The sequence below is a fragment of the Lolium rigidum genome, chromosome 3 (assembly GCF_022539505.1).
Source record: "Lolium rigidum isolate FL_2022 chromosome 3, APGP_CSIRO_Lrig_0.1, whole genome shotgun sequence".
Taxonomy (NCBI): domain Eukaryota; kingdom Viridiplantae; phylum Streptophyta; class Magnoliopsida; order Poales; family Poaceae; genus Lolium; species Lolium rigidum.
The window spans coordinates 303,443,824-303,455,514 of NC_061510.1; the positions used below are offsets into that span (position 1 = coordinate 303,443,824).

The 11,691-nt window shown below is 50.3% G+C and overlaps 1 protein-coding gene across 1 annotated transcript in view; it reads right to left on the minus strand.

Moving 5' to 3' along the window:
- LOC124703645 (2-alkenal reductase (NADP(+)-dependent)-like) overlaps positions 1 to 8,229 on the minus strand; it is a 28,594-nt gene extending 20,365 nt beyond the window's left edge. Inside the window, exons 1-3 of the mRNA XM_047235868.1 lie at positions 7,898 to 8,229; positions 7,613 to 7,790; positions 6,627 to 6,793 (exon numbers count right to left, since the gene is read on the minus strand). Coding sequence (XP_047091824.1) covers positions 6,627 to 6,793; positions 7,613 to 7,790; positions 7,898 to 8,149 — 597 coding nt within the window. The 5' untranslated portion in view covers positions 8,150 to 8,229. The remainder of the gene's footprint in view (positions 1 to 6,626; positions 6,794 to 7,612; positions 7,791 to 7,897) is intronic.
- Between the last annotated feature and the right edge of the window lie 3,462 nt (positions 8,230 to 11,691).

The following is an 11,691-nucleotide window of genomic DNA, read 5'->3' on the forward strand; positions in this document are numbered from 1 at the left end:
GCAAATAACGTATAAAGGGGTATATAAACTAATCAACCGTCTTTAGCACCGGTTCCAGCCATTAACCGGGATAAAACGACAACGACTTTATTGAAATTTAACAAGATACGGTAACTAAACTTAAACTAAAATAACAACTTCTACTAGTTCTTCCGCGCATCCGCCGCTGCCCTCCCCGGATGCCGCCCCGCCGCAGCTCCTCCTCACGACGACGCTTATGCATCTCCTCACTATCCAGATCCATCACACGCGGCCGCTTATGCAGCTTCCCGGAGACTCGCCTCTCAAATGCTTCTATGGTAGCCGCTAGCGCTGCCTCCTCCCACTCCTCTATCTCTCGCGAGCCGCGGGTCCACCTCATCCGCCGCTGCCCTCCCGGTTGCCGCCTCTGCCGCAGCAGCTCCTCCCACTCCTCTATCTCCGCGAGCTGCGGGTCCACTTCCACCGGCGGCGGGTGCGGCTTTGGGGGCATTGTGCAATGGGCTAGGGTTTGGTGATGAGTGAAATGGGAGACACGGGGGCGTACTATTTATAGAGGGCGTTTAGGCGGGAAATCTCCGCGCCGCGCGTCGTGGCGGGAAAATATCCCGCGCGGCGTCGTGCCGCGTAAAATGTCCCGCGCGTGTCGTGGCGGGAACATATCCCGCGCGGCGTCGTGGCGGAAACCCGCGCAGCGTCGTGGCGGGAACTCGATCCCGCGCGAATCAGGGAAAAAAGGCGGGAAGAAAGCAAAAAAATTCAGCCAAAATTTGACCCCTTTGCACCGGTTCGTGGCTGGAACCGGTGCAAAAGGGTCGCAGTATAACTGCCCCCGCGCGCCCCTTCTTCTCCACTTCGCGCGAGGACAGAAATACAGGGGAAACTCTGCCCAATTTTTTCCCCTGCCGCGCCGCCCGCCCGCCCGCGCCGTCGCCGGCCGCCGCCCGCCGCTCGCCCGCGCCGCCGCCGCGCCCGCGCGCCGCCGCCAGCCCCGCCCGCACGCCGCGCCCGCGCGCCGGCCGCCGCCAGCCCGCCCGCGCCGCGCGCCCCGCTGCTCGGCCTCCTCCGCGCGCGCCGCCGCCGGCCCCACCACTCCGGCCGCGCGCCCGCCCGCCGCCTCTCCGCGCCGCCCCGCCCGCCGCCCTCCGCGCCGCCGCCGGCCCCACCCCTCCGCCGCGCGCCGGCCAAGGTGAGGCCGCACCCCCGGCCCTCCTTTTTTTTCTTTTTTTTAGTTAGATTTTAGTAGATTTTAATTACAGCTTTGTTAGAATTAGTTAGATTTTGTTAGATTTTTGTTAGGTTTTGTTAGAATTAGTTAGATTTTAGTTTTGTTAGAATTAGTTAGATTTTAGTTTTGTTAGAATTAGTTACATTTTTGTTAGGTTTTATTAGAATATTTGTTAGGTTTTGTTACATTTTAATTAGTTAGGTTTAAATTTGTTAGTTTTAGTTAGAAAATTTAGTTCGAGATTTTAGTTAGGTTATTTAGTTAGAAAATTTAGTTATTTAGTTAGAAAAAAGTAGTAAGTACTTTATTAGTATGTGTTAGAAAAAAGTAGTAAGTACTTTATTAGTATGTGTTAGAAAAAAGTAGTAAGTACTTTATTAGTATGTGTTAGACAAAATTTAGTTAGTTTCATTCATATTCATAAGTACTTTATTATTATATTTGTTAGTTTGCATACGATGCCGCGGCCTCCGCGTCCCGGGAGCTAGGACAGCTTTAGAGGAGATGCAGCAGATGGGGAAGTCCGGGACCGGGCTCCACCGGGGTGGCACCGGGAGGTGTTATCTTCCGGGGCGCGCACCTTGGTGCGGAATCCGGGTCCCGTCGTCGACCCGGATATTCTCTCGGTGGAGGTCTTATGGGCCACGTTCGTTTCGTAGGAGCCGGCCCCGCCGGAGGAGGTAGCTCAGCCGCATTGAAGCGGAGGACCAGCACGTTCGCCGTTACATGTATGCGTTAGACAACATGTATAGGGGCGGATGGAGCGTTATGCAGGGATCTCATGTTAGCTATGCTCCCGTTGTTGTTCCGTGGCTTTGGGGGCACACCTGAGCCGCGGCTCGAGACCCGGTCGGCGCCTCTAGGACCCGGTCTCGCGCGGTTGAGTGTTTGTAGTAGTGATTGATGTATTATCGATCTATGTATGCATGTAATCGCACTATCCGCTTTCAAGCACTATTATTGATCATGTATTGAGCATTATTCTTAATTACTTGTAAGTCTTTGCGTAAACTTGTAAGTCTTTGCAGAATAATCTAGCTTCGTTGTGTTTATAGCATTAGAATAACTTTTAAGTCTTTGCGAGAAACTATGGAAAGAGACCTAGAACAAGAATACCTCGTCGAGGAGATTATCCGTGATGATGACGATATCACCTCTCTTTACCTAAACCAATCCGGCGAGGGAGACGAGCGAACCCGAGGAGACGGCTCGATGAGGAAGATGATCAAGACCACCGTGGAGACGGCTCCGGTGAGGGAGAAGGTGACGACCGCGAGGGAGAAGCTCACCACGTCGAGGTGTATATATATTAATTAACCAAGCCTACAGTATATGTGCATATACATATATTAACGTTGTTTCTTCTTTTAGACCTCCCAATCAACACACTCTACCGGCAGTAACTAAACGAGGCGCGGCCGTAAAGATGGAAGACCATGAAAGGTGCATCATCACGGAAATCGCTATAGACGGCGAACCGATTTCTCCCAAGGATCACGCAAAAAAGTTTGTAAGTCAATGCGGAGTTATTGTTAGGGACACCATCCCGATCACCACTCAAGAATGGAAGAAACCCGCAAAGGAGGACAAAGGAGTTACTTACGTCGATACGAGATCCAAAAATCTGATGTTTAGGAAACTCATGGTAAATTTCACATTTCCGGAGCCAGCTGACTCTGATAGTGATAATAAAAGGCCGTACCCCGAGGATCCCGAGCTGAATAGCATACAACGAAGAGTCAAGAAGTGGGCTCTTAAGAAGATGGCAACGCAGTTCAACGACTACAAGAAGAAATTGGACAACTCCTTTATCAAGAAAAAGAAGACTCCGCATTTCAAGGGCCCCTATGAGAAGATAAAAGACCACTCGGGAGGCATTTGTGAAGTACAAGACATCGGAGAGGGCAAAGACAAGGTCGACACCAACAAGAAAAATGCTGCTAATAAGATGTACTTCCATACCATGGGGCGAGGAGGCTACAAGGTCGGCAGTACCTAAGTGGGAGAAATGGGAGAATGACCTAATTAAGAACGGGATCCAGCCGGAGGTACGGAAATGGAACCAGCGGTCAAGGGATTGGTTTTACGCGCATGGGGGCACGTTGGACGCACAAGGGTTCTCGCATATATACACAAAGACATCGGGAAAACCCACTTCCCATCGAAGCCTTTAGAAATGCTGCAAAGGAAGTTGAAGAGGGGAAGTTCCGTCCCGAAAGAGAGAAGGACCAGCTCACACGCGCCCTTGGGAATCCTGAACACCCAGGACGAACACGAACCATACCAGGTGGCAAGCCGTGGTGTATTGGGTTTCCGCCGAAACGAAGAAATATCCCGATAGAAGCCGTCGCAGGCAAAAGGATGTGGTTCAAGAACGCGTTGCTAAGCTAGAGGAGCAAGTGAGGATGATAATGTCAGGCTCAGTCACAGCTCACCCAACCTCAACCTAATCCGCGGATAGAAGAAGTTGCATTCGATGCTACCGGCCAGGGATCTCAGCGGAAGAGCAGCGTGGCTTCCACGGAGCTGCCTGGTGATGATGCAGATGTGGATCCGCGCATGGCTCCTCCCTCCCCGTGGATCCGCTGATGCCTTCCGATCTCTACCCCGTGGACTTTATCACGCAGTCGACACCTTGTGAGCTACATTTCCAAACGATGGGCTACTTAACGCTCAAGGCGGCGATCGGCTATGTCTTACCGCCGGTACTCCGATCAAAGATATCACTTCAAGCCGGTTCCACCTCGGATACGCCGTTGCCGGGGTGGATCAAGCTATGGATGGGTATGGGCCGCCGAGGCTTGACCACCCTGCCGGTGAAGGGGATTTGCTAGAGCGGGGAGAGGCCAAGAACACTACAGTTCTATGGCGAAAGGAATTCATTGTGATTCCGGGTTGGAAGGCGCCAACAAGGTCTCCACCGAGCCAGCATTCTCCACCGATGCAGCCGTCTCCAGTGCGTGAGCCTTCCCCGCCGGCGCGTGAGCCATCTCCGCCGCCGCGTGAGCCTTCCCCGCCGGCGCGTGAGCCATCTCCGCCGCCGCGTGAGCCTTCTCCGCCGCCCAAGTATAAGAGGAAAATTAGGCGGGCCGCTACGACACAGCTCGAGTCGTAACAAATCACCGAGACGCAAAGAAGAGCCCCTCCCAAGAGTGCCTAAGGTTCCTCCCAAGAGACCTTATGACTATACAAGCTTGAGGAAAATGCCAAGATCGTAGCTGAACAAGCACAAGCAACAAATGTTGAAACTTAAAAAGCCCCAGCCTTGAGCCGGAGCCAGCTATATCTCCGGAAAAGAAGTTGAAACTGCCGAAGAACCTTCATCAACCTGAGCCAAGTCTTTCATCGAACTATGACCGGTCTATTCGCAAGTCAAATGTGTTAGCAAAAGAGCGGTGGGAAAAAGTAAGGTAGATGGGAAACCAGTTCCCCAGCTTGGAGCCCGAAAAACTCGTGCCCCCCGCTCCAAGTGTATCCCGATGTCCTAGCGTGCCTTGATCCAACGATGGTAAAACTATACAAAGATGAGGCAGATGCGGCCGGTATGAGTATTCCCGAGTACTTAAGCCGCATCGAACTCATGGCCACGGACGATGTCCAATTAGCATACCATTACACATACGGGGAACCTCTTGTCGTAGCTGCGGAGTTGCCTAATCTATCAACACAGCTGCGAAGACTACATAATTGGTACTTGGATGCATGTAAGGACGGCCAGAACCGGATCATGGTGGCAATAAGAGATGAGCACTACGGGCGAATTGACGTGATGAACATCGAATTTTGTGAATTATTTCAGTTATTCAACCAAGACGCCCTCGACAAATCTCTCGCTGAGTGCATACTGTCTCGTAAGTATTATTTATGTAATTAAGTCTCTACCGCGACTCGTCCATTATTGCTAGCATATAACCATACTCTCACCGTATTATGCGTAATGAAGATTCGCGAATGCCGCAAGGGGCAAATCTATGATCTTGGGTTCGTTGACCCATATACCGTGAATGGGTATACTGTCGACAACTCTCCCTAGGACACGGAGAATAACTTGGTATATGTCTTAAGGAAAAACTCATACAAAAGGGCAATACTATTTCCTTACAACTTCGCGTGAGTGTTACCGTCTTCACACATTAAATCTTTTTCGCTTACTCCATGTGTTAAGTGTAATTGATGAGTTATGCATATATATGTGTGTCCGCAGGTTTCACTATATCCTCGCTAGTCATTGAACCCGACACCGGGATAGTAGAAGTCATGGACTCGAAGAGTAAACCCCTTGAGGCGTGGGGGACATGGCTGATATCCTCCTCAAGGCTTGGAAACGGTTCACCAACAAGTCTCCGGGTTTAAAGAATAAAGAACTTCGAATAAAACATGTACCGGTAAGTACTACTGGCTAGGCCGCGCATCTCTTTGATTGTAGTTTCAATACCATTATTATCATCCTTGATTATATATATATTATTTTGATTGAACTTTGTTCTCGTAAAGTGCTTGAGGCAGGAGGACGGGAATAATTTATGCGGGTTCTACGTTTGCGAGTTTATCCGCCGTAATACCCACCATAAGAGGGACATTTTGGAACAACTTGATGTAAGTAATTAAACAACATTCATGGCTTTATTTTATCGATCACCTTGTGTTTCATTCACATACACACATATATATATATACCGACCATCGTACCTTCTTCAAATTATTAGATCGAACGGTTGCGGAACGGTCTTCTAGCAACAGAGCGTGTACGAGCAATTCAAGAAGAACTGGCGGGGTTCTTACTTGACCAAGTCATAGCTCCAGTATGGAGAACACTATGTGGACAACCGCCAATATCAATGTTGATGTAGACATATATATATATGCATGAACGTGTGTCACTTTGATCGATATATGTAATACAATGGTTTCCTATATATATATATGTGAATTGTCTGCATTAATATTATACCGTATTTCGAATGGGGCAGAGTCTGCCGCGGCAGCGTTTTAGTGCAATTCCCTGCCGCGGCAGAGTCTGCCGCGGCAGGGAAGGGCACTAAAATGCTGCCGCGGCCTACCTTTGCACCGGTTCGTATTACGAACCGGTGCAAAAGCTCCCCGCCGAGCGCCCCACAGCCGGCCACGTGGAGACCCCTTTAGCACCGGTTCGTAAGAGAACCGGTGCAAAAGGGGGGGGCCTTTTGCACCGGATGGTTTGCACCGGTTGGCCATCCGGTGCATATGGGCCTTTTGAACCGGTGCAAAAGAGCAGTTTTCCACTAGTGAAACTATTATAAAGTCTGATAAAATTAATTTAATAATGCAACATGGTAACATTCAATATTTTACTTTACGGTGACCAGGACTTACGAAGATTCTAAGAAACGAAGAATTAGCAAAAATCGACAGGCAAATTTACATGCAGACATGATCAAACCTTCTCGTCGGAGCCGGCACTTCCCACCACATAGCATCCTGCGATCTTCGCGAGCTGTCCGACGACCTGGCCGACGGCGCCTGCCGCTGCCGACACAAAGACAGATTCGCCTCCCTTCGGCTTACCAACCTCGAAAAGTCCAGCATAGGCAGTGAGCCCTGTCATGCCTGCATGTAGGATTAACGGTGCAAGATTATCAAAATGTTTGGGAAGAAACAGAACTATTGTAAGCAACTGTAAAGATTTGACACTGGTTCTAATAGACGCATACACGACGGATTGTCCAAAACTGTTCTCAAAAGCCGTCCAGGATTAGGAGACATCCTAAATGATTTTCTGGTTTTGTTTATGTCAGAAACATTTTCTCAAAAGCACTCACAAATAATTGGGTAATTTAATTTATTCATCTCTTTATCTTGTAACTATTTTCATTTTGAATGTACTCCGTATCTTCTTTTTATTAGCAAAAGGGTGTATCTTGACCTAAGAAATGTTTACCGAAACCTTTTCAATACTGACCTAGTGTATGAGCTAGGGGGCATGACACCCATAATAATTTTCAAAATAATACTAGTGTATATTTAGTCAACTCTCATGTTACTTCTCAACAAACAATCACCATTGCTAATTTGCTATCTTCTTTTTACGAAATTGCAAAAGAAGTTATATTCAATTTATTCTACCCTTTACATCTGCACAACTTCTCTATGATCTTATGGTAATAAATTTTCAAATATGAATTTTAAAAGACTTATTACTTTTCAACTTGATAACACTATCGATAACATGAAAAGAGAAGATAGGTCCAAGAATCTAGCTTCTGTTTTATCCTTACTTGTTGATAGACTTCTCATATTAATGATGATTCTAGCGACTAACTCAAACGCTAGATCTGACAGTGAATTGAACCGTTTGGAGTGAGCTTTTCCGTGCTCCGTACTAGCTAGCTAGTGTGGATACACGTAAGTAAAAAAAAATTCACTCACCAAGAACACCTGTGTAGTAGGAGAGTGGCAGCTCGGGGTGGTTGATCTTGAACAGGCCCTCCGTTTTGGTGACGAGAGTGTACTCCTCCCACGTGCTCATCCCCCAGACGAGATCGCCGGCGCTGAACTCCGGGTGCGTCGAATCGACCACCTCGCCCACCGTGTAGTTCACCAAGGCCTGACGATCGATCATCAAATATTCAAAACTGATGCAAGATAATACGAGCACTGAAACTCCGCCAGAACTGATGTGTGAGCGCACGGTCGGTGTGCATATATACATACCTCTCCGAGAACGAAGTCATCGGCCGGCACGGCGTCGCTGTCGTCGTTCCTGGTCATGCGCCCGCGCATCCACGGGTCGCAGGACAGGTAGAGGTTCTTGACCACCACGGCGGCCGTCAACCCCCTCGGCGCCCGCAGCGGGATGCCGGGGGTGGCGACGACCTCCATGTCCTCCGCCGTCGGGTAGCCCGTCACGTACCTCCTCAGCACCACCTTCTTGTTCGTCGTCGTCACCTCGCCATTGGCCGCCATTTCAATCTTGAACGGTCTAGCTATATGGCGCTTCAAAGCTCTCTTTGAGGTTTGGCAAGGTGCTAATGTGCTATGTATGTCCGCGCGAGTGCAATGAGCACTGCGCTATGGCTAATATATAGACGAAGCTCGATCGTAGTCTGTAGTGACGACATAAGCGAGCGCCGGACTATAGTGTGTAATTTGTGCGTGCGTCACCCGTGACGGTATGACTTGCATGACCGACCGGGAATGGTTGGTCGTTGATGATTGTAGTTGTAGCAGTAGGGTGCTGCAGCTTCCTTTCTTTCACGTTGCGCAAAAAATCGCATACACGTCACCACACACGTATGTCCATTTCCTATATATATAGCAGGAAAATGTGGGTGGATCTCGACAATACCAGTCCCACTTACTTCTTGCTTCTTGCACACTCGCAGTACTCGGAAATTTGGAACACAACCAAGCGTGTCATATTAACTCTGGCAGTGAGTGCAGCTGCCTGCAACGCGCGGCGAACTTTTTGTTTTCGAGTGTCTTTCTTCTATTTCACGAATCAACAATAACTATGAAGCGACTACTTTAACTTACATAGCTGTCTGGACCTGTGGTACAGATGTCTAACCTACGTCACCTGTTACCTCAGTCTGTGTTACAAAATCAAAAGCAGCCCAATAGTTCATCAATCAATTGAGAGTAACCATATGGCACCGACAAATTATAAGAGGATGGCAAGGGAGGAACTTAACTTTTAGCTGTAGAAAGTTCATAGATTTTGTAATGTTAAACGTCTGAGTTATTGCTTGTCTACATTCTTGTTTTGCTTTCGTTTAGCAGCTCTTTTCCTTGATGGGCTATATTTTTGTGGTACATAATAAAGATTTTACAATGAACAAACACATGTAGTTGATCTAAGAGGCTCGTAAGAATGGGCAACGACACTGGCACACAACCAAGTGCAAAATATGGCTAACCATTGGAGACGAGGGGCTAACAACCATTGAATGTGTAAACCAGTTGAAAATGCAGCACTAAATGATCTTATAATAAATCAAGAATTCGAGATCCTCCCACCTTGCAATATTTGTCTATGCATTGCGGACTCTCAAAAGACGATATGCATTTTGGGTATACAACTCACAAAGCACACCTCTAGCTAGTACTATGTAGACATGGGTTCTGATTGTTCTGGATGATGTTGTTGATTGCTCACGGCCCATGCATGAGCTCAAGAAGTTATACTGCCCCATGGAGTTTGACCACAACAGTTTCTTCTCCGGCCAGCCCATGCTACTTGAGAGTAGAAGCCAAGAAATGCAAGCAAGCCTATCGCACCTTTGACCCTAAAAAACAGCGCCCCTCGATCTCGCCCGTCTGGCCGCTGCCGCAGCGGCGCCGGCGGTGGCGGCCGCGCCCGGCCGTCGAAGACGGTGGGTGGGGGATGAGCACGCTCCGACGGGTTCCCTTCGCGCGGAGGGAGACGTTATCCGGGCGGCGCGGATGGTGGTGTGCGGCGGCGGCGGCGGGGGCGTTATCTGAGCTTCGTCGTCGCGCTGGGCTGCGGCGTCGAGCGGAGGGCTGGCGCCATGGCCGGCGGTCTTGGGCAGGGGCCTGGGCTGCGCGTGTCCGCCCCGTGACGGCGGAAGGCGCCTCCTTTCCCCCGCTCCCGGCGAGGCTTGGGGGTGTCCTCCGTTTCCGGCAGGTGGCCGAGACTCCGGCTGTCTTGCTGGTTGGTGTCGCTGTCCGGCGACGTCTCGGTCGTGGCCATGGGTTGGCGGCGGCGGGCCCAGATCTGGGCCGGCGGGCCTAGGTCTGGGCCATATCCTGGTGATCTTGGCAGGGGCCGGGTCATCTGGTCTCTCGGGTTTGCTCCGGCTCGTGAGGACTTGGGATCTTTGGCTGGTGGGGTGGTGAGGCAATGGTATGGCGACGGCTCGCCGCTGCTGGTAGTTTGATCCTCTCCAGCCAGTCTGACGACCGCTGGGACGGTGTGTCTTGGAGCTGCTTGACTGGTTTGGTCACATGGAGTTGAACCTGCTGCGATGCTGGCGTGCGCGATTGTGTGTCCGCGAAAGCATTGCAAGGCTTCGGCCAATGCCGGCGACGACGACGTTTACGGACGCCGTTTACCTCCTTGGAGGCGTGGCCATGACACACTCACCCCGCCGCTGGTTGCTGTCCCCTGGATATTATCAGCTGCAATACTGACTTGCGATTTCGCCGAGGTCCTCCGCGGAATCCCTCTCGTCGATGCCCTGCGTCAGGCTATGATCGGCTTCTTTTAAACGGTGTGCCTCCGGATTGCGCGGCCTCTCTCGAGCCTAGGGTGGCTGTCAGAGTCTGTGCCGTGGCACGTGGGACACCGGTACTCCTCATTAGCTGGTGGTTGTCCTGATGGCCGGCGCAAAGGCTTAGGTCTTCCTTGGTGTGGGTGTTGAAGCAGCTGCGAAAGCGTTGCATGTCTCTGTGCCGACAACGGCGACGCTCGAGAGCGTCGCTCCCCTTCCTGGAGGCGTTGTCGTAAAGCTTCCCCCTTTGAACTCTGGTGGCTCGTCTGCTCTCTAGCGCAGTATGCTAGTCCCATGGTGTCAGTGGTCTTCTGCTAGCCGTCGTGTGTACCTCTTCGGTCGGGAGCAGTTCCGCGAAGTGGCGTCTCGGTGTTTGAATTTTCGGACTGAGTCGCCGGTGTTTAGCTAAAATCTTGGGCGCCTGTGTAGTTTGTGGAGTTTAGAGCCTGGCTCTGCTCCGCCTAGTCTTCTGTTGGTTAGGCTTTAGCTTTCACCACCGTGCTTGTATTTCGAACTGGTATCCCCAGTTTTTCTTTTTCTTTTGTTGTGTTGTTGTCGCAGTTGTAATCCTAGCCGGTTGAGGGCTTTGTTAATTCAAAGTCGGGCTCATCGAGCCTTCTGTTTAAAAAAAGCTTTGAACAACACCCAAGTCCATGGTGACATCGCGGTCGGAAAGAAAGCACAAACATCAACGCCAAAGCCACTGATGAATAACGCATAGGTGATTGCAACATCAGCTTCACTATTTTCTTGTTTGTTGCGTCCAACTAAGAAGAGCACAAATGCAGTTATCATGGTGACCTGGCTGATGGAGCGGAGCACGACACCGGTCCTTGTTCGAAGTACCATGGCCTTGGTATAGAGATCGTCATACATCATGGCAAGCTCAACCTCAAGCAACTTGGGAACCCGGGGGCCTATCTGCTTGGAACCTAAAGACATGACGCTCTTTCATGTGGGAGATGGTGCGCCCTGAGAAGAGATCCCGGATGCCAACCACTGAACCTAGAACATAGCAGACTGTGGCAGCATAGCTGCCTTTATCAACCTCAATAGTCAGGTTTGGCAGTGGAGGCAGGCAGACTCGTTTCCTTGAGGCCATTTCGGCTACCGCACTTGAGCGTCCATGTCCTCTCCCCGTACCTGATGATTCCAGCAATGAACACCAAGATGGCTGGAGCCAGAAGCCCGCTGGTTACGTCCACCTATCGACTTCCAAAAGGCGTATACAGCTAAGGAGACTTGGATGGTCAGGTTCAGCAGGTGCAGTCAGGG